This window comes from Sebastes fasciatus, chromosome 3, assembly GCF_043250625.1.
Source record: "Sebastes fasciatus isolate fSebFas1 chromosome 3, fSebFas1.pri, whole genome shotgun sequence".
In the NCBI taxonomy this organism is placed as follows: Eukaryota; Metazoa; Chordata; class Actinopteri; order Perciformes; family Sebastidae; genus Sebastes; species Sebastes fasciatus.
Genome location: NC_133797.1, coordinates 41,669,715 through 41,692,882, shown reverse-complemented (window position 1 = coordinate 41,692,882; position 23,168 = coordinate 41,669,715). Strand labels below are relative to the sequence as shown.

The 23,168-nt window shown below is 37.8% G+C and overlaps 4 protein-coding genes across 7 annotated transcripts in view; 3 read left to right on the top strand and 1 right to left on the bottom strand.

Annotated features, from left to right (window-relative positions):
- LOC141765232 (butyrophilin subfamily 2 member A1-like) overlaps nucleotides 1-4,330 on the top strand; it is a 4,919-nt gene extending 589 nt beyond the window's left edge. The window contains exons 2-4 of one of the 2 annotated variants that reach the window (XM_074631311.1): nucleotides 1,043-1,135; nucleotides 1,336-1,443; nucleotides 1,709-4,330. In XM_074631311.1, coding sequence (XP_074487412.1) covers nucleotides 1,043-1,135; nucleotides 1,336-1,443; nucleotides 1,709-1,875 — 368 coding nt within the window. In that variant the 3' untranslated portion in view covers nucleotides 1,876-4,330. The remainder of the gene's footprint in view (nucleotides 1-1,042; nucleotides 1,136-1,335; nucleotides 1,444-1,708) is intronic. The other variant, XM_074631312.1, reaches the window with a different exon arrangement.
- ccsapa (centriole, cilia and spindle-associated protein a) overlaps nucleotides 1-23,168 on the bottom strand; it is a 157,368-nt gene that overhangs the window by 117,072 nt on the left and 17,128 nt on the right. The window lies entirely within an intron of this gene.
- On the top strand, nucleotides 5,584-12,491 carry LOC141765230 (uncharacterized). 2 transcript variants are annotated; one of them, XM_074631308.1, is made up of 5 exons: nucleotides 5,584-5,954; nucleotides 8,692-9,039; nucleotides 10,184-10,276; nucleotides 10,477-10,584; nucleotides 10,850-12,491. In XM_074631308.1, the coding sequence occupies exons 1-5, from the start codon at nucleotides 5,879-5,881 to the stop codon at nucleotides 11,014-11,016; spliced, it is 792 nt and encodes a 263-aa protein (XP_074487409.1). In that variant the 5' UTR covers nucleotides 5,584-5,878; the 3' UTR covers nucleotides 11,017-12,491. The 2 variants fall into 2 exon arrangements, with proteins under 2 accessions (XP_074487409.1, XP_074487410.1); XM_074631309.1 differs by having other exon boundaries at nucleotides 5,590-5,954; nucleotides 10,187-10,276.
- On the top strand, nucleotides 13,107-22,742 carry cdc6 (cell division cycle 6 homolog (S. cerevisiae)). The gene is made up of 12 exons (XM_074631259.1): nucleotides 13,107-13,264; nucleotides 14,140-14,482; nucleotides 15,649-15,915; nucleotides 17,140-17,339; nucleotides 18,467-18,615; nucleotides 19,083-19,189; nucleotides 19,701-19,840; nucleotides 19,932-20,032; nucleotides 20,515-20,582; nucleotides 20,675-20,850; nucleotides 21,641-21,781; nucleotides 22,397-22,742. The coding sequence occupies exons 2-12, from the start codon at nucleotides 14,152-14,154 to the stop codon at nucleotides 22,487-22,489; spliced, it is 1,773 nt and encodes a 590-aa protein (XP_074487360.1). The 5' UTR covers nucleotides 13,107-13,264; nucleotides 14,140-14,151; the 3' UTR covers nucleotides 22,490-22,742.

Sequence of the window (23,168 nt, the reverse complement as noted above, 5' to 3'; positions counted from 1 at the left end):
ACTTTAATTCACTTTAATTCACTTTAATTCACTTTAATTCACATAAATTCACTTTAATTCACTTTAATTCACTTTAATTCACATAAATTCACTTTAATTCACTTTAATTCACATAAATTCACTTTAATTCACATACTAAAAACGTTTTGACCCTGACCCTGACTTTGAGTCTTTAATACTGAATAATTACTGAGTCCGATCTTTATATCTAGATTTTCTTGCACCTAAAGATGCTCATTATAGATTGTAAAAATAGATATCTATATGTGGCTGCAGAAGATGTTTAATGTTGATCGACTGTCTGGTGGAGCTGCTGCTGAATTTTTAAATGTGTTTCCTCTAGGGCCGTCAAAGTTAACGTGATAATAACGTGTTAACACAAACTGGTTTTAACGCCACTAATTTCTTTAACACAACTTGTGATTTTTAGGTCATAGCGGCTCAGTTTTAAAGCTAGAGTGAAGATACTGGTCTGAAACTAGAGAACCTGATGAATCCATCGGTACCAACCAGGTCATACTCACATGCCCACTTTATGATAATCTCATGCAGTTTGGGGCAAGTCATAGTCAAGTCAGCACACTGACACACTGACAGCTGTTGTTGCCTGTTGGGCTGCAGTTTGCCATGTTATGATTGGAGCATATTGTTTTATGTTAAATGCAGTACCTGTGAGGGTTTCTGGATCAATATCTGTCATTGATTTGTGTTAATTGATTTACAATAATAAATATATACATACATTTACATAAAGCAGCATCTCCACTCCCATGTTGATAAGAGGATTAAATACTGGACTAATCTCCCTTTAAGGTTCATTTAGAACAAATAAAAAAAATGTGTAATTAATCATGATTAACTACGGACAATCATGCGATTAGATATTGTAATTGACAGCCCTAATATTTTCACATTAATCTCTTTGTTTTTAAGATGTGTGTGTATTTTAACATTTAACCTCTCTGGACACAGGCAGAGTTAAGCACATAGCCTGCTTTGTCTGATTATTGTGTTTTAAGAGTATTGAGATGTTTTTTTCCAGCAGAACCCACTGACCAACCGAAAGAGTCAAAGAGATTTGATTCCATCACAACTAGACCTCCAGTGGAAGACGTGACCGAGTCAGGAGATCGTGGTAAATGTCTTTGATTCACTTTATCCTGAATACAAGATCCTCTGACTGTGGGAGTTGTGTGTAAATGTGTTTGTTTTAATCACCAGCTGTACATTATAGATGAATTATCAGAATTAATAATCACATTAAGTTGAAAAAACCCTGCATCACCTTTAAGCCTGTCCTTCTTCTCACCTCACCTCTGTCTGATATTCCTGCAGGTCCAACTGGGGCTGTCTGGAAAACTGTCCTTTCCAGGGTTGTTGTTATTGGTGGTGCTCTTCTTCTTCTTCTTCTTCTTCTTCTCCTGGTGAAACTCGGAGTGATCAGTAAGTTACAAACTTCTGCTCTACAGCATTTTATTCATTGGTGTAATTTAACTATATCATCTTATATTAGAGCCATTTCTCAGTTTAAAACTATCTCCCCATCAGACCCCCTTCATCTGGTGACCCGTTGAGGACTAAACTAGCTAGCTGTAAAAACATGATTATAACAACTGATCCAAACGTTTGACTGGTTGTGTATGTATGTGTACTCTACCTAACCAGTCAACATCAACTTTGCTAAAAGCTGCTTTCTGTGTCCTCTTAGAGAAATGTTGTCAGAGGCCCAGAGGACGGAGAGACGAAGAAGCAAATACAACAAACGGCTCTGTAATGAACCATCTGATGACCTCATCAGCCGACGATAATAACCAGGATGGCCGCGGAGAAAACGGCGTGCAAGAACAGATGACGGAGAGATGCTCAGCTGTGTGAATTCGGTTCTCTTCCAGCACATTTATAAGTATTAAGAAAAATAGATTTGATTTTTTAAAAAGGCCTGCCCACCAAATACCTCGGGTGCTATCGAACAGCGCCCTTCCATTCGCTGGACGACCCGCTCTACCTCTGAGCCACAGAGCATATATTTCTTAAAGTCTGAAGACAGAGCCATGAGGAGGAGCAGATGTCGAGTTTTATCTCAGAACACTTGAATTACAACATGCTGAAAGGGTATTATGGGAATTTTTGCACAATGATGCCAAACACTTGTTGCCTTCTGTAGCTTTAATACAGCAATAGCTTTCACTGAATTGAGCCAAAGAAATCAATGTTTACGGTGCGTAGAGCGCTCACTATAGAGAATAATATATATATATATATATATATATATATATATATGTTTATATATATACATATATACATACTGTGTATATATACATACATATATAAACTTGGACACATTTAGAATGTTTATGTTTAAAACTGTGTAAGGGTCTAAATAGTGTATATTTGTGACATCACAAATGGACAGAAATCCTAACGGCTTGTTTCAAACACACAGTTTCTGAATACGGGCTGTGTGTGTTTCTCCGTATATTGAGCGTTTTGATAGTTTAACAGTATTTATATAGCACTTAAACCTGCTTTTTAATGTAAAAGACATGAAAATCTCACTTTTTACAATATGGGACCTTTAAGTTTCAATTTGGAAACCAGGTTTTCATCGTGTGTTTTGAAGTTCTGATCAATAATGATTACTAAATACTTGAATTTTGGGACCATCATATCAAACCGTTGAGCTGTTGAGACCTTTGGCCATTTGTCTCTGTAACGGTGTTAAAAGTGCACTTTGTTATGAAGTCTTATTTGCAATTTATATTTGAGAATTTTATTTTTTATTTAATTCTGTTTCCACTCCACATGCTCTGTGATTCTGGACTCTGATGCCCCTTTTCGGTACAAATCCACCAGATCTAAAGCAGACCCCTGGTTAAATGACACCACCCGTGCCCTGAGGCAACGCTGCAGACGGGTTGAACGAGCTGCCTTCAAACACACGCTGTGGTTAGACCCCTCCTTAAAAACACCTCACCTCTACCGTTCAGTGTTGTCCAATTTTAGACCCGTCTCCCATCTGCCGTTTCTTTCTAAGGTTTTGGAAAAGGTTGTTTTCTTACAGTTACAGTCCTTCTTAGAAAATAACTCTGTTCTTGAAAAATTCCAATCTGGGTTCAGATCACGACATAGCACTGAGTCAGCACTATTAAAAGTGCACGATGACATCGCCTTAACTGTTGATGCTGAACCCTGCTGTGCTGGTGCCGTTGGACCTCACAGCTGCTTTTGATACGGTGGACCATGCAGTCCTCATCTCTCGCCTAAATCAACATGTAGGCATCCGCGGCACCGCACTTAAGTGGTTTAGCTCTTACTTTGGCCAACAGGAGCTTTTCTGTGATGATTGGTGACTTCTCCTCATCACATACTTTTCTCTCTTGTGGGATGCCATAGGGTTCTATTCTAGGACCTATCCTCTTCTCATTATATATGCTGCCTCTAGGGTCAGTTATAGCCAAGCACAATTTGTCTTTTCATTGTTATGCAGATGATCTTCAAATCTATTTACCTATGAAGCCTAATGGAAGTGATGCACTGAACTGTCTGTTGAACTGTATTAGTGACATAAAGCAGTGGCTGTCACAACATTTCCTTTATTTAAATGAAGGTAAAACTGAATGCATTATGTTTGGTTTCAGTTTGCTTTAGAATCCATTTTAAGCTCTTGATGCTCAAAAACCCTTTATTTTCCTCATCCTGTCTGTCTGATTATACCTGTATTCACCCTCTGTTTGAAACGCTCCGTTTTAGTGCATTTCAATGTAATTGCAACAGAACTGCGTTGCCAGGCAACAGTTTGGGTCCATGTTTACTTCCTGTCAGCTGATGTTATTTACATACACTGCAACAGGAAATAAACGGGGACACATTTAGAATGTTTGCGTTTAAAACTGTGTAATGATCTAAATATTGTATATTTGTGACATCACAAATATACAGAAATCCTAACGGCTTATTTCAAACGCACTATTTCTGAATACGGGCTGTGTATTCCACCGTATATTGAATGTTTTGATAGTTTAACAGTGTTTATATAACACTTAAACCTGCTTTATTATATGAAAGCAGGTTTCTTTTAATCTTCTTTTAATCTTACTTTATACAATATGGGACCTTTAAAGCCACTAACGGCCTCGCCCCGCTTTATTTGTCCCAGATTTTAACTCTCCGCGGGCACAACGGGGCTTTGCATTTTCCTTATGCTTTTTATGTACCTTCTTATGATATGTTATGTTTTTATTCCTGTTATTTCCTGATGTTAATGCAAAGCACTGGGTACCTTTTTGTTATTGCAAAGGGAAATACAAATAAATGTTGATTGATTGATTGATTGAGTATTTGTGAATTTTATCTCAATGAGTTTCCATTGTAAAATTACCTTTTGTGCACTTTGCGGTTTCCGCTGTCTTAATACATCCGTGGTCCGTCCCTCACAGTGTTGTTTCTTATCGCTGAGCGTAAGTTGTGTGAGAAAAGTACGCTGCGCTATTTGGAAAATTGAGCCATTTAAGTTATAACCTTTTAGTGTGTAATGTTTAGAGTCGATGCTGTTATGTGTAGGGATGCACCGATACCGATACCAGTATCGGGTATTGGGTCCGATACTGTGATCATGTACTGGTACTCACAAAAAGGCTCCGATACAACGGCACCGATACCACTTTACGGCACCGATACCACTTTACGGCACCGATACCACTTTACGGTGGTGCGCCCGACCCTGCTGGGCCGGGATCCCACCTCAGCCGGTATGCGCCGGTCCTCACTTTAATTGCGCTACGGGGTTTTGCTTGCACCCTCTGTTATATATATATATATATATGTATATATATATATATATATATAATAATAATAATAAGTAAATATCACTAACAAGATTAATATATATATATATATATAATAAGACGATATCACTAACAAGATTAATATAAATAAATATAATATATATATACATATATATACGTATATATATATAATTATATATATATATATATATAATAAGTCATTATCACTATCAAGATTACTCCAATAAAATGTTGCAACCAGATTTTACTGCGCATGTGTTGTACCCAAAGCTATGACTTGTTGATGACGCGTTGATGACTTGTTGATGACGCGTTGATGACGCGTGACTTAGCTTCCTTTATAATATAAAACAGTACAGTCCACACACCACATACAACCACATCATCCTTTTTTATCCATCATTCTCTTTTAAAACATCCTCTTTTTATCCATCACGCTATTAAACACCATCCTTTTAGCCATCATTCTTTTACTTCTATCTATCTACATATTTATATTTATTTGACTTTATTTTATCTTATTCTTGTTAATCTTGCCTTAATTTGATTTGCACCCTGACTGACAGCCAGCCACCACACACACACACACACTGTACACAGTCACATGATATTAATCTTGCTAAATTATGTTGGCTTTTTTTTAATTTTTTTTAAGTTTTCTTTATTTCTTTATTTCTTTATTTCTTTATTTCTTTATTTCTTTATTTCTTTAATTTATTTTTCTCTCCATTTTGTTTTATCCATATTTCATTTTATTTTATTTTGTTATGAGGAAAAGGAAGAAAAGAAAAAAAGAAAAAAAAAAAATCCCCCTCAACTGGCCGGTATGGGCCATGCTGCCTCAACACCAGCTGGGCTCCTCCTCCATCTCCTCTATCAAACCAGGCTCACGAATTTACGATACGAGTCCTTCAGGAACCTTCAGGAACCTTCAGGAACCTTCCTCAGAGACTATTCCTCCGCAGCTCCTCCTCCTCCTCCTCTGTCTGTCCAACCAGTCCACTGACGACAGCCGACCGGCGGACTGTCACTGACTCCATAGGCTGTTAGAATACCGGTTACAGTCTGTTGTGATGGCTGCTTCCCTCGCTGTATTAACAGTTCTGTGGTCAGTTACCGGTCAGTTGACTGACGCTGTTCAGTCCGCAGGTAAGTCGTTTATTATGTTTATAACATTGATATTGTAAATAATTGAGATGGAAGCTTTATCGAACTCTATTGATCTCTTTATTGAACTCTATCGATCTCTTTATTGAACTCTCTATTGAACTCTATTGATCTCTTTATTGAACTCTCTATTGAACTCTATTGATCTCTTTATTGAACTCTGTCGATCTCTTTATTGAACTCTCTATTGATCTCTTTATTGAACTCTGTTGATCTCTTTATTGAACTCTCTATTGATCTCTTTATTGAACTCTGTTGATCTCTTTATTGAACTCTCTATTGATCTCTTTATTGAACTCTGTTGATCTCTTTATTGAACTCTCTATTGATCTCTTTATTGAACTCTCTATTGATCTCTTTATTGAACTCTGTTGATCTCTTTATTGAACTCTCTATTGATCTCTTTATTGAACTCTATCGATCTCTTTATTGAACTCTCTATTGATCTCTTTATTGAACTCTATCGATCTCTTTATTGAACTCTCTATTGATCTCTTTATTGAACTCTGTTGATCTCTTTATTGAACTCTCTATTGATCTCTTTATTGAACTCTCTATTGATCTCTTTATTGAACTCTGTTGATCTCTTTATTGAACTCTCTATTGATCTCTTTATTGAACTCTATCGATCTCTTTATTGAACTCTCTATTGATCTCTTTATTGAACTCTATCGATCTCTTTATTGAACTCTCTATTGATCTCTTTATTGAACTCTGTTGATCTCTTTATTGAACTCTATCGATCTCTTTATTGAACTCTCTATTGATCTCTTTATTGAACTCTATCGATCTCTTTATTGAACTCTCTATTGATCTCTTTATTGAACTCTGTTGATCTCTTTATTGAACTCTGTTGATCTCTTTATTGAACTCTATCGATCTCTTTATTGAACTCTCTATTGATCTCTTTATTGAACTCTCTATTGATCTCTTTATTGAACTCTGTTGATCTCTTTATTGAACTCTCTATTGATCTCTTTATTGAACTCTATCGATCTCTTTATTGAACTCTCTATTGATCTCTTTATTGAACTCTATCGATCTCTTTATTGAACTCTCTATTGATCTCTTTATTGAACTCTGTTGATCTCTTTATTGAACTCTATCGATCTCTTTATTGAACTCTCTATTGATCTCTTTATTGAACTCTATCGATCTCTTTATTGAACTCTCTATTGATCTCTTTATTGAACTCTGTTGATCTCTTTATTGAACTCTGTTGATCTCTTTATTGAACTCTATCGATCTCTTTATTGAACTCTCTATTGATCTCTTTATTGAACTCTATTGATCTCTTTATTGAACTCTGTTGATCTCTTTATTGAACTCTTTATCGAACTCTTTATTGAACTCTCCTGACTTGTAGTGAATAACCGTCAGACTCCCGGTGAGTTACCGGTCAGTCAGCCGCGTGGGCTCGTTAACCGGCTCCGTGTCATCAACTCTACACCAACTAAACTAAACTAAACGATCAGCTCTGTGTGTTTCCGTCTGTTTGAGCCTTTTATTCTCCCCCACGATTCAAACTGTAACTAGATGAAAAGAGAACATGCATCATGACGTCATATAAAGAACCAGCAGGCAGCCCGCGACAACCCGGAAGCTGCCTGCTGGTGATTATTGATTATTGATTATTCTACTAAGAACCGATAAAAGACTCTTTCTCCCCGATAAACAACCATAACTATATAACTATAGACTATATAACTATAAACTATATAACTATAGAATATATAACTATAGATGAATTATCAGAATCAACCACTGTGAGTTGAAATAGCTATATATCTATATATATACACTATATATATACATATATATAGTGTATATATATAGATATAGCTATATATCTATATATATATAGTGTATATATCTATATAGATATAGCTATAGTATAGCTATAGTATAGTGCTCTATACGTATATATATATATATATATATATATATACGTATAGAGCACTATACTATAGCTATACTATAGCTATATCTATATATATATATATACACTATATATATACATATATATAGTGTATATATATATATATAGCTATATATCTATATATATATAGTGTATATATCTATATAGATATAGCTATACTATAGCTATAGTATAGTGCTCTATACGTATATATATATATATATATATATATATACGTATAGAGCACTATACTATAGCTATAGTATAGCTATATCTATATAGATATATACACTATATATATACATATATATAGTGTATATATATATATATAGCTATATATCTATATATATATAGTGTATATATCTATATAGATATAGCTATACTATAGCTATAGTATAGTGCTCTATACGTATATATATATATATATATATATATATATATAGCTATAACTATAGAAAGTCTTTGAAAATAGTATAGTCTGTTTCTAAAAATACAGAGGGAGGAAAGGGAGAATAACACGAAAAAAAAAATGCCTTTAAAAAAAGATCCTGTTATCTTTGAGAAGTTGTAAATGAATTCAGAGTGCATCAAGCTTGTTGGACATCTCAAACCGTCCCAGTTGATCCGTTTATTATAGCACAGGACTGTGAAACCAGATGAAACCAGATGAAGCAGCACAGTCACATTATAGGAATTGTTGCACCACTGAGTTGAGAAATGAAAACATGAACTGTGAGTGTTTAAATGTTTGAAGAGATGTCCGTCCTGTCATGAGTGTTCAAGCTGTGTTTGTTTCTCCAGGAGAACAGCGTCTCATCTGCCCGAATGAGACGATCCAGGCGACAGAAGGAGCTAGAGTCATTCTACAATGTCATCTGAAACTCTCGCTAGACTTGACTGCTCGTACAGTGGATGTGAGGAGACCTGACCTCAAAGACCAGGACAATGTCGTCCTCTCCTATCGACATGGACGGGACCATCCTGATCCCCAGATGTCTGGATACAGAAACAGGACAACTCTGGACCATAAAGACCTGGCCGGAGGAATCATCACAGTGAGGATCTCTTCAGTAAATGTGTCTGACAGTGGACGTTACGAATTCTACATCCCTAAGCTGAACACCGAATCTAACATTTACCTCAACGTTGGTAAGCATGCTCACTTTAATTCACTTTAATTCACTTTAATACACTTTAATTCACTTTAATTCACTTTAATACACTTTAATTCACTTTAATTCACTTTAATTCACATAAATTCACTTTAATTCACTTTAATTCACTTTAATTCACATAAATTCACTTTAATTCACTTTAATTCACTTTAATTCACATAAATTCACTTTAATTCACTTTAATTCACATAAATTCACTTTAATTCACATACTAAAAACGTTTTGACCCTGACCCTGACTTTGAGTCTTTAATACTGAATAATTACTGAGTCCGATCTTTATATCTAGATTTTCTTGCACCTAAAGATGCTCATTATAGATTGTAAAAATAGATATCTATATGTGGCTGCAGAAGATGTTTAATGTTGATCGACTGTCTGGTGGAGCTGCTGCTGAATTTTTAAATGTGTTTCCTCTAGGGCCGTCAAAGTTAACGTGATAATAACGTGTTAACACAAACTGGTTTTAACGCCACTAATTTCTTTAACACAACTTGTGATTTTTAGGTCATAGCGGCTCAGTTTTAAAGCTAGAGTGAAGATACTGGTCTGAAACTAGAGAACCTGATGAATCCATCGGTACCAACCAGGTCATACTCACATGCCCACTTTATGATAATCACATGCAGTTTGGGGCAAGTCATAGTCAAGTCAGCACACTGACACACTGACAGCTGTTGTTGCCTGTTGGGCTGCAGTTTGCCATGTTATGATTGGAGCATATTGTTTTATGTTAAATGCAGTACCTGTGAGGGTTTCTGGATCAATATCTGTCATTGATTTGTGTTAATTGATTTACAATAATAAATATATACATACATTTACATAAAGCAGCATCTCCACTCCCATGTTGATAAGAGGATTAAATACTGGACTAATCTCCCTTTAAGGTTCATTTAGAACAAATAAAAAAAATGTGTAATTAATCATGATTAACTACGGACAATCATGCGATTAGATATTGTAATTGACAGCCCTAATATTTTCACATTAATCTCTTTGTTTTTAAGATGTGTGTGTATTTTAACATTTAACCTCTCTGGACACAGGCAGAGTTAAGCACATAGCCTGCTTTGTCTGATTATTGTGTTTTAAGAGTACTGAGATGTTTTTTTCCAGCAGAACCCACTGACCAACCGAAAGAGTCAAAGAGATTTGATTCCATCACAACTAGACCTCCAGTGGAAGACGTGACCGAGTCAGGAGATCGTGGTAAATGTCTTTGATTCACTTTATCCTGAATACAAGATCCTCTGACTGTGGGAGTTGTGTGTAAATGTGTTTGTTTTAATCACCAGCTGTACATTATAGATGAATTATCAGAATTAATAATCACATTAAGTTGAAAAAACCCTGCATCACCTTTAAGCCTGTCCTTCTTCTCACCTCACCTCTGTCTGATATTCCTGCAGGTCCAACTGGGGCTGTCTGGAAAACTGTCCTTTCCAGGGTTGTTGTTATTGGTGGTGCTCTTCTTCTTCTTCTTCTTCTTCTTCTCCTGGTGAAACTCGGAGTGATCAGTAAGTTACAAACTTCTGCTCTACAGCATTTTATTCATTGGTGTAATTTAACTATATCATCTTATATTAGAGCCATTTCTCAGTTTAAAACCATCTCCCCATCAGACCCCCTTCATCTGGTGACCCGTTGAGGACTAAACTAGCTAGCTGTAAAAACATGATTATAACAACTGATCCAAACGTTTGACTGGTTGTGTATGTATGTGTACTCTACCTAACCAGTCAACATCAACTTTGCTAAAAGCTGCTTTCTGTGTCCTCTTAGAGAAATGTTGTCAGAGGCCCAGAGGACGGAGAGACGAAGAAGCAAATACAACAAACGGCTCTGTAATGAACCATCTGATGACCTCATCAGCCGACGATAATAACCAGGATGGCCGCGGAGAAAACGGCGTGCAAGAACAGATGACGGAGAGATGCTCAGCTGTGTGAATTCGGTTCTCTTCCAGCACATTTATAAGTATTAAGAAAAATAGATTTGATTTTTTAAAAAGGCCTGCCCACCAAATACCTCGGGTGCTATCGAACAGCGCCCTTCCATTCGCTGGACGACCCGCTCTACCTCTGAGCCACAGAGCATATATTTCTTAAAGTCTGAAGACAGAGCCATGAGGAGGAGCAGATGTCGAGTTTTATCTCAGAACACTTGAATTACAACATGCTGAAAGGGTATTATGGGAATTTTTGCCCAATGATGCCAAACACTTGTTGCCTTCTGTAGCTTTAATACAGCGATAGCTTTCACTGAATTGAGCCAAAGAAATCAATTGTTTACGGTGCGTAGAGCGCTCACTATAGAGAATAATATATATAGAATAAGACCGTCTGGGTGGTTCGTGATGTCCACAGTTATCTCTCTAGAGGGAGCGCCACCGGTTTTGTGCCATAATTCAAAAGCTGTATGGGGAAGGACTCGTTTATTCAGCAGCAGTTACGTGGAATGGGTTACCTGCAAGCCTCTATATATATATATATATATATATATATATATATATCCTTTATTTAACCAGGTAAAAACTCATTGAGATTGTTCTAACCTCTGGGACCAACATCTGTAGAACATTATGAGAGCTCAGGTCATATTGATTGTAGTTTGTGCACATGTACGTACACAGATAGGAAGGAACCAGACCAAGGAGCGATTTATATATAAGAGCCGACCAATGTGAAAGTCTGCGGACATCCAGAGATGATCCTTTAGCAGCATACAGGGTACAGAGGTGAACCAGATGTCCACAGCCAGTAATAAAACATAAAGCACAATGGTGACCAGCATCCAGCTGTTTTAGGCACTGGTCAGGTTCCTTCATACGGAGCACATCATCCAATAAAGGTCAGAAAGTTGCTGAAATCAAAAGTTTGCTCGTCTGGAGGGAGAAACAGGATTTGTTTCTAAAAAAAGAATCCGATTTAATTTTCAGTTTGGAAACCAGGTTTTCAATGTGTGATTTGAAGTTCTAATCAATAATGATTCCTAAATACTTGAATGTTGGGACCATTAATATCAACCCCTCGAGTGGTTAAGCAGATTAGATGGTCTGTGTAACGGTGTTAAAAGTGCACTATTATGAAGTCTGATTTGCAATTTAATGTAAGTTGTATGAGGAAAAATACGCTGTGTTATTTTATGGTTTACCGTGGAAAATTAAACCACTGAAGTTATAACCTTTTAGTGTATAATGTTTATACACTGCAAAAAAGGATTTTTAAGAAAGTAAAAAAAGCTTTGTTTCAGATGTTTTTCAGTCAATTTTGGTAGCTCTTTTTAATGCGCTTTTACAATAAGTTAAATACATACTCTAATGCCATTTTAATGTATTTTGTAGTTGTATTTATTTTTTCATTTTCATACTGTATGTCTTTCATATATCTCAATGTTGTATAAATAAAAAATAATTACATTTCCACACTGTTGTCCCTGGTCTAACAGAAGTAGCACTAACAGAAGGATGAAGACACCATGAAAAGTTGACTTTTGATGCTACAAACGTGATTTATCTTATAGAATATGATGCATCGCTGAAGATTAAACTAAAATAAAGTTATATAAAGGAGTTAAGATTAGCACAACCTTAATCATCTCCAGCATATTAATGCAGAAACATCAGATATTATAGTAAAACACAGACACAAGGAGTACTTTATCTTTAGAGTGCAGGACTTTAACCTACTTCCACAGAGTGGTATTAGTACTTTAAGTAAATGACTGATGGTGTAAATGTGTCAGTGCGTTTATTTAATGTTACCTTTAAATAAAGAGATCATCAGTAACACAGAGAGTGAGTTATTTAGTAGAAACAGATATTCTAACTGGATTCTGGCGCTAAAAGTCTGATGTAACAAAACAACACTGAAGTTCCCGCGAAAATTATATTCCGCCAAACAGCGTTCTATTGAATCTCCCGCCACATATCCTGCCTGGCGTCACGTAACACTGACGTAACATCCTGTAACGCTGAGCCAATGAGCAGCGGAGGATCTGGTCCCGTGACCAGCAGCGGGCCAATCAGAGCGCAGCGGCTGATCTGGGAGGCGCTTGATGTGATTTGGGCGCTAGTTTGATGTCAGTGTGCGACAGAAGACGGACAGATAGAGACACTCAGAGACACTCATAGGACTCCAGGACGAGAGACAACACTCTGCTGTCCGCTGGGAAGACTTCTCACAACTTTATAAAGAGGTAAATCCGTCATTAACTCTTTAATTTAAGCGATAAAACGTGAATTATTCGTGTTAACTGGAACCGGAAGAGAATTCCTCTGCTTCTACTCAGAATCTGTTCTCTAGTTTAACGACTAAATTAACACTAATAACTTCATTTACACGTCATGTATTCTCCTTAAGAACAGTTCTCATGATAATACAATATGTTTTAAATCCAACTACAGTCATATTAATGTCATTATCTGTGTTTTTGTTGATGTAAAGGCTGTTTAGAGCTCTGCTGTCTGTCTGGAGTCATCTAACATCATATAACATCATATAACATCACATATCATCTAACATCATCTCACATCATCTAACATCATATAACATCACATATCATCTAACATCATATAACATCACACACTGAGCTCTCTGTTCTAATGATTTAATGTCAATATAACTATATTATAATGATATTATTATAAACTGAAAACACATTCATAGTACTGATTGACCCTTTTATAATTATACTTTGTTTAATATATAAGTTATACTGATTTTATTTTGTAGCTTCATTCAATTCACTGAAAATGTAATCTTTAATCTTTCATTTACATGTAAAACAGCCTCAGTTTGTTAATGTAGAATAAAAGACATGAAATGTCTGGATGTGGAGGAAGAGGGAGAGATTTTAAATTGTAAGAGTATTTCTATACTGAAGTGTTGTGAGAAGACAAGGACTACAGTAGAATATTGAGGTACTTAGTTATATAACAAAATTCTAAATTCAAGTCAGGAAATATCTGCTGAGATACCTGGTAAACATGAGCACACATCTGGGTTAGTCTCCAGGTCGTTCCTCCAGATGTTCCCTTTATGTACTGATGGATCATCTCTCTTCTGTTTCAGACTGAACACAAGATGCCCGGCACACTCTCTCACGGTCAGGCTCAGCCCACGCTGCCGTTCCCTCGCCGCAAATCCTGCAGAGTTTCCTCGCGCTCCAAGACGCCGCAGCTGGAAAAGTCTCCGGCTCCGTCGCCGACCGAGCCCGGACCCCGACGGCACCTCTCCCCGGCCGTGACCCGGATCGGACCGCTGTCCCCGAGGCGTCCCGCTGTCCGGCTCACCCCGCTGTCCCCCAGACGGCCAGTCGCCCCCCCATCTCCCCTCTCACCCAGACGCCCTGCAGTCCAGCCGTCATCCCCGAGTCTCCAGACACGACTTCCACTCAGCCCCCGAAAACGTACAGGTGAGCGGCGGCTCCTCGCGGGACAGAAAGACGACACGATGAATCAAACGTCTGTATGAAGGTTACAACACGTTGTCGGTAGTGTTGTCACGATACCAGAAATCTAGTAGTCGATACCAATACCAGTGAATTTCCACGATTCTCGATACCAATTCGATACCACGGTACAAAAAAACAAAAAACAACAACAATGAATCCCCTGAACTGTAATTCAACACGCACTCTTTTATTAAAACATTTGAACATTACAAAAAAAAAAAGAGGCATGTAGTCTTTAAGTAATAAATAAAAGGAATTGACCCATTTGCTCATTTTGGCGTATCAGAGGCATGTTATCAATCGATAGTCAGACGACGGACGCTACATACTGACCGTGAATGCATCCGGTCCGTCAGCTCAGAGTAGCAGGAGCAGAGGATTTGTTGTCGAAGTGAAAAGCAAACGCACCTATTTGGTAATATTTCACGTTCAATCTCAATGCCATAAGGGAACCAGAACGTTAATGAGGTAATCGCCGCGAGGTGGATGGAGCTGTCACTGCCGGTTTGCACGGAGCAGCGGCGCCAGGTAGACCCCCGCAGCGGAGCCCCGCAGCAAAAGCTCTACCGGAGAGGCCAGACACACCGCCACCCGACGGTAGAGATCAGAGTCAGCGCTCTGCACATGTTGACCGTCTTCTTTTCTTGTAACATGTCCGGTGTAATCGGTAACACCGGTGTTGTCATAAGTTTATTAACCGGTGGGAACATTTTCCCTCACCGTTACACCCCTACCAACGACCGTTAGAGGCATCGTACAGTACCTTCGGTACTGTTAAAAAAAAGAGTACCGTCACTTTATTACAATTTTGGGCATCGACTTGGTACCGAAGTATCGGTTCTGGTAACATCCCTAGACACGATACCAAAGTTCTAACTTCGATGCGATACCCTGCCTAAATATCTGGATACCGACACTGAAACGTTACCACGGCAACAATCTAAAACATCAGGAAGAGTAACAGAACAATAGACGCCAGAACACGGCGAGAGTGAAGACAGAAATATGAAACTAGATTTGAGCGACGTTCTCAGTCTGGTTTTGAAAGAGTTTATTTTATTAATTGATGGTCAAAGACGTGAATTTCACCTAGAAAATTAAACATTTGTGTATTTTATTCCCTCCAGGTGACGACAACGGATGTAACCTCGGCGCCACCCTGCTGGGTTCGCCGCCGAAGCAGAGCAAGCCCACGCCGGCTTCGCCCAGAAAGCTCTGCTTCGACGAGAACTCGCCCGTCTCGGCTCGCCGACGGCTGGTCCCGTCCTCGTCGCCACGGCAGCCGCTCTCCCCCGCCGCCGCATCGTCTCCGAGGCGACAGGAAACACCCGCTGGAAGCCCGGCCTGCCAAAACTCAGAGAGGAAGCCGCCGGTCGCTCGGCTCTTTGCAGAAAGTAAGAAGCTTTAATGTGTTGGGAAAGTGTTGTGCTCGTTATTATTTTAGTTCTTGATGAATCCAGCTGCTGTTTTCTTCATTAATTAACTGAATAACAGTTTGATGTCCGGTTCCCAGAGTCTGAATCGACTCGTTCAAACGTCTCGTTTTGTTGCACAAAACCCAAATATATATTCAGTTTGATATCGCAGGGAATTAAGAAAACCAGTAAATATTCACTTGAGTTCAAACCAGAGAATCTTTTTGGCATTTCTGCCTTTAAAAAATGTCCAAAGCTCTGATTCATACTGGAACATTTGCTCCTTTTTAATAAATATCTTGATTTATTTTTGATTTCATGTGACTAAACGGTTTCCAAACTGCAGACTTGTGTTTTCTTTTCTATTTTAGTGATAAAAATCAGTTAAAATATTAATTCAAATGTCTGTTTCCCTCATTTTTATTTTTGTGTCCACAGAAGCTTAAATGTAGAGCTGAAACCGACTTCATTAATCAATCGTTAGAAAATGAGTGCAATGTGAGGATTAGCTGCTTTATGTGGTTCTAAACTGAATAAGACACCTGAAGACACCTGAAGACGTCCCCTCGGCTTCTGGGCAACTGGGATTAACATTTTCTGACGTTGAATCATCAGAATCAGATTTATTAAGTAAATACATACAAGAAATCTGGCTCCGGTTTTATGAGTCTCTCTAAACGTACTTATACATAAATAGAAATAACAGCTGGGACAAACTCAACAAGTAGTGAAAAAATGTTGTATAGTCCAAATAATATATGAAGTCAAAAACGGGATAATTAAAGCCTCTGTATGGAGGACAAAAATATTTTTAGAAATAATTGTAACCCTTGTAACCGTAATTATTTTAACTCTTTTATTAATTTATAAAATGTGACATCAATTTATTTCTGTTTAATTTTCCTTTTTTTTAAATTTATGTATTTATTTTTATTAATTAATTAATCTATTTTAAATTTATTTAATATTTATTTTTAAATTTATTTATGCATTTTAATTTATTTATTTATGCACGATATTCCCTTTGCATTTCACCCTCTATTTATTTCTGTGTTCTTTTCTTTATACATTTCTATATTTTAGATGTTGGCAGGTTTCGTCCTCCGTACCTCTGGCTGTTATTGGTCTTATTCTCTAACTCCGCCACAACGATCTCAGATCAGAATCGTTCACCGTCTGACCATCTCCGTGTTTCTCCTCCAGAGTCGAGGTTTCTGAGCGTGAAGCAGGCGCTCCACACCGCCGTCCCCGAGCGGCTCCTGTCCCGGGAGGCAGAGCGGGCGTCCATTCGATCCTTCCTGGAGGAGAAGGCCCTGCGGCGCCTCCCCGGCAGCCTCTACATCTCCGGAGCTCCGGGCACCGGCAAGACGGCCTGCCTCAACTGTGTGCTGCAGGAGATGAAGGTAACGTAACCCCCCCGAGACGACTGACTTTACTGTCTTTCCTACGCTCTAGTAGGTTCACATCCATAAGATACAGATATCATCTGAAACTAGAGAACCTGATGAATCCATCGGTACCAACCAGGTCATGCTACCATGTCAGGAAGGAGGTTAAATAACGCTCCAGAGTTGGGTTAAATGTTGTCGATCCCTTGACCTCTGACCTCCAGATCAGTGAATGTAAATGGGTTCTATGGGTACCCACGAGTCTCCCCTTTACAGACATGCCCACTTTATGATAATCACATGCAGTTTAAATGTGTTATTGTCTCCTATTCTAAAATGGTGTATCTGAATATTTCTGCATCCTGGGGTCCCTAAACAGTCTGAAGTCCATCAACTGGGTCTCACTGTAAAGCTGAGACTCTGGTGGATCCAATGAGCCCAACTGGATTCATGTGTGATGATGTTAGTCCCCATAGGAGACATTTCATTGACCTCACTGTATAAAATGAATTAAATTTATTTATTATTTATTCATTTTATATTTATTTTTAAATGTACGTATTTATTTTTGTATTTATGCATTTATTTATTTATGCATGATGTTCCCTTTGCATTTCACCCTTTTATTATTATTATTATTATTATTATTATTATTATTCACCCTTTATTTTCCTTAATTTTCCCTTTTATTTATTTATGTATTTATTTGTATTACTTTTTAAATTTATTTATTTTATAGTTATTTTTAAATATATTTATGCATTTTATTTATTTCTGCTAGATATTCCCTTTTGCATTTCACCGCTGAATTTATTCCCCCGTACTTATTTATCTCTATACATATTTATTCATTTATCATGTCATTTATTTATTCATTAATTTTGGATTTTGGCATGTTCTGTCCTCCATAAACAGAGAGGAGAAATCAGGACATTTGAAGACGTCAGCGTGTTTATTGATTTAATAGACCAGATGTTTAATATGAATAACTGACGGATCCAGAGTGAAGAGTCCTGTCGGTTACACGTCTCGTGTTCTTCGCTCTTTGTGAAGAGAAAGTTCTGGTCTTGTTATTTCTCTGTAAAAAGAAGTGATGATTATTTATTGTTGTTGTGTAACTGTTCTCTCTTCTGGTCCGTCAGGCGGAGCTGTTGGCGGTACAGACGGTGTTGGTGAACTGTATGAGTCTGCGGAGCTCCCACGCCATCTTCCGTCTGCTGGCCGACAGGCTGAGAGCGCCCGGCGGGCAGAACGGACTGCAGAGGTTCCTGTCGGCGCCGGGGCCCGCTGTGTGAGTAACGACGAGGTTCTTGGGGTTACCGAGGAACCGGAGAGTCTGACGTGTGCAGCAGGCGGTTACTGATGGAGTATTCAGCTTCTGGAATATGTTAATACGCAGCTCTATGTGCTTCTTAAAACTTTTTCTTTCAAATGAAGAATCAATTCTGGCTAAAATCATTTACTTTTGTACAACTTTAAATTTGTACTTTTGAATAATAATAATAATTAATAACCGCTGGTTCAGACTTCAGAAGAAGAAGAACAGATTTCTGGTTCAACAAGTTGATTTTTTTTCTGGGTTCTGGTATAAATTCCGGTATGGGATCGGTGCGTAGAGCGGCAGACTCGCCGATATTTAAGGACAGTATCAGACGCATTACAGATTCTGGTATCGGAAGAACTCTTTTTCATGCTGAATTACTTTTTTCCAAGAAAGTTCCAGCACTAAATGAGACTGTGTTTGTGTTTGCTCATCAGGCTGCTGGTTCTGGATGAGATGGACCAGCTGGACAGTAAAGCTCAGGACGTCCTCTACACCATCTTTGAGTGGCCGTACCTGCCCGAGTCTCGCCTCTGTCTCGTCGGTAAGAACTTCACCCCCCCCAATAACAATATATAAAGTGATTTCAAAGTAATAAAGAGACATTATTAGAAAATAAAAAAAACATAAAAACATGTAAAAACAATAATACATGTTGAATAAAATGTATATAAATAATAAACACACATATCTAGTTCACATCCACGTTATAATAAATCTGAATGTGTCGGTAGCGATCATGGTCTGAAGAATAATAATAATAATAATAGTAGACAACAAAACGGCATAAAATCCAGAGACGATTTCTTTTTTTACCAAGTTAGTGGTTTATTATTTTAATGATTACAAATTCTGTTAATTTTGAAGATTTTTTACCAAGTTACGGATTTATGATTTATTATTTTAATAATAAATAAAAATTCTGTTAATTTTGAAGATGTTTTACTAAGTTACTGGTGTATGAATTATTTTAATAATAAATAAAAATTAAATTTGTATAAATAAATTAAATAAAATGTATTTATTTGACGACGATGTTTTGTGGTTATTTTTAGGTATCGCCAACGCTCTGGATCTGACCGACCGCATCCTGCCCCGGCTGCAGGCTCGCCCTCACTGTCGCCCCCTGCTGTTACACTTCCCTCCCTACAGCCGGCAGGAGCTCGCCGCCATCGTCCAGGACCGGCTCTGTCAGGTAAACACAGCCCGACATCAAACATCTGGAATCAAGTGAAACAATAAGTGTGATAGTCTTTAAGTATTAATTATTGTTTTGATCGTCTCAGGCGTCGGCTGAAGGGATCCTGGACGCCTCGGCGGTTCAGTTTTGTGCCAGAAAAGTGTCGGCGGTGTCGGGAGACGCCAGGAAAGCTCTGGACATCTGCAGGTACCAAAATCAAGTTCAACCTCCGAGTTGTTTCTCGTGTAGTTTATTAGAGCTCAAGCAGATGTTCTAGATAGGGCTGCAACTAACAGTTTATATCTTCATTGTCGATTAATCTGTTGATTATCGTCTGTTATTAGATGTTTGATCCAAAGCTCAAGATGATGTCCTCAAATGTCTCGTTTTGTCCACAACTCAAAATAGTTGGTGATTAATTTAACAGTTGATAACTAATCGATTAATCGTTTCAGCTCTAATTTTAGATTAAATGTAGATAATTCAGATGAACTGAAAGTTTAAATTGACATCATGTTGTTGTGATTTATCCGGATTAACGTGGAGCATCTTGATAAAACTTTAATTTAGGAACATTTTGGGTGAATTTTTTATTTTTTTTCCTTCGTTCTTCGTGAGTTCATCTCAAACCGCAGCAGAGTTGAGTTAGTTGGACGTCAGACTGATTTTCTCTTTGTGTTTATTTCCAGGAGAGCCGTGGAGGTCGTGGAGTCCGATGAGAGGAAGAAGGCGTCGGATCCAGAAGCTGAAACTAAAGGTGAGCGTCCTCCGTTCGCTGGTCATAACGAGCTGCGAGTCTGAGAAACATGAACACTAACTCGAATGCTTCTTGTCTTCGGGTCGGTGCAGTGTCGCGGGTCAGCCTTCCTCAGGTGGCTCGAGTGCTGTCGGAGGTTTACGGTGACCGCATGGCGTCTCAGTGCGGCGGCGACGGAGAGAGTTTCCCGCTGCAGCAGAAGCTGCTGGTCTGCTGCCTGCTGCTGCTCACACGCAACGGAAAGAGCAAAGAGATCGTCCTCGGAAAGGTGAGTCATCAACTGGTTTATGTTTCTGTGTTTAGTTTATTAGCACAAAGGAAAGCAAAGTGTTTGTTTATTTATATATAGATATAGATATAGATATAGTGAAACCTCCCCTCTAGATTTTACAATTCATCCTGATACTTAAAGAACACACAATATAGATATATAGGTAATATGTAAGGGATAATGTACAGCTAGCAGAAACTATGACTGGGATCATTCTGTTATATTAACAACATCATCAGGATTGACTTAAACATAACTTTCCTAACTTTTTAAAACAAAATGTAACAAATATTTTTTTTTAATTCTATTTATACAAATTGTATTTTTTATTTATTATTAAAATAATAAATCATACATCAGTAACTTGGTTAAATATCTTCAAAAATAACAATCTTTATCTATTTTATTTATTTATCTTGGAAAAAAAACTTCCAAATTAACAGAATTTTTATTTATTATTAAAATAATAAATCGTACACCAGCAACTTTTTAAAAGATCTTCAAACACAACAGAATTTGTATTTATTAAAACAAAATAATAACTCGTGCACCTCTATCTTCTCTTCCAGTTTGTATAAAGGAGTTGGAATAGAAGTTGTTAGTTAGCAGTAAAGCTAACGATAAAAACCTGCTCATTCTGTCAGTCAATGTCTCTCCGTGATCTCAGAGCTTTCTCCAGCAGGAGTCTCTGAAGCTCAGCCGGACTGTGAATGATCACTGCTGTTTCTAAACGTGCACGTCGTCGTCATCGTGTTTAACAGAGTGAACTGTGTGTTTCCTGCTTCAGCTCCATGAGGTTTACAGCCGTCTGTGCGCCCGGCGGCAGGTTTCTGCCGTCGCTCAGGGAGAGTGTTTGTCTCTCTGCAGCCTGCTGGAGAGTCGAGGAATCTTCTCTCTGAAGAAAGCCAAAGAGGCTCGACTCACTAAGGTACACCTCTCACACACACACACACACACACACACACACACACACACACACACACACACATATATATGTATATATCTCTCTATCTCTCTATTCAATTCAATTTATTTTTGTATAGCGTCAAATCACAACAGAAGATATCTCAAGACGCTTGAGATATCTATCTCCAGGGCGATGAGAGACCCCTCGTCTTTGTGTCGGGGCATCACTCTGTCTCTTTCACAACAATAACAGACCGTTGCTACGTATAACAGACCTACGTATAACAGACCGTTGCTATGGGCGCAGCTCTGATGTCGGACTCTGGAGGACCATTTTTGTGTCAAAGTATTGATTTCTTCAGTTAGTAGCCGTGTAATAATCGGGATAATGAACAGCTAGCAGGTCATTGTTGTGAAATAAACTCCGACGGCTCGCTGTACATTATCCCTGACGTATTTTTGCTCGGAATGCACACCCCTAATCGTAATAATTAAATCAGTTAAAGATGTGATATCGCTCTTCTCAACATTTCCAGCGACACAGTGAACATTTTACCTGTAAATCAGGAAGTAATTATAATAATATAATAATAATAATGATAATAATGTAATCTGAGACGTTTGTTTCTTCCTGAAGGTGTTTCTAAAGATCGAAGAGAAGGACGTTGAAAACGCTCTGAAGGATCGAACGCTGCTGGGAAGCATCCTCGCTGCAGGACTCCCCTCCTGATCTCACTCTGACCTTTTATCTATTGTTTCCAATTATTTTATTATTTTTTTTAATTCTCGTTTTTGCTGAGAATTTGTACAGTTTTTTTAAAATGAAAACTTTTTTATTTTTATTTTTTCATACTGATTTTTGAGTTTGTTGATAAATGTCTGAACTCAGGTCAGTTATGAAATTACAGCGTTTAGTTTCACTTTGGATTTGAAACGTTTCCATTTTTTAATGCTGTAAATAAACAAATGTACAGATGTTTTAATCCGACTCTCTTGTTGATTTCGCCGCCGTGCAGAAAAACAACCGAACACCAGCTGCTAGTTTATTCCTTTAAGCACATCCTTCTGTTGATGCATCATTTTAATACGTGTTTTATCTCCGGACTGAGATTCTGACCAACATTCACCTTTACAGCACCGCTGTGTCCTCGCTCTAACATTTACTCAAGTATTGTACTTAAGTACAATTTGGAAGTACTTGTACTTTGTTTGAGTATTTAGATTTTACTTTAATTCTACTTCTCCTCCACCACATCTCAGAGGGAATTATTGTACGTTTTGCTACAGACTGCTCCTTTAAATATACCATCGTTTAGTGTTTATTTGATGACGGTGAAACTTTGTAAAATAAAATGTAACAAATAAATATTTTTTTTAATTTTTTTTATACAAATTGAATATTTATTTAT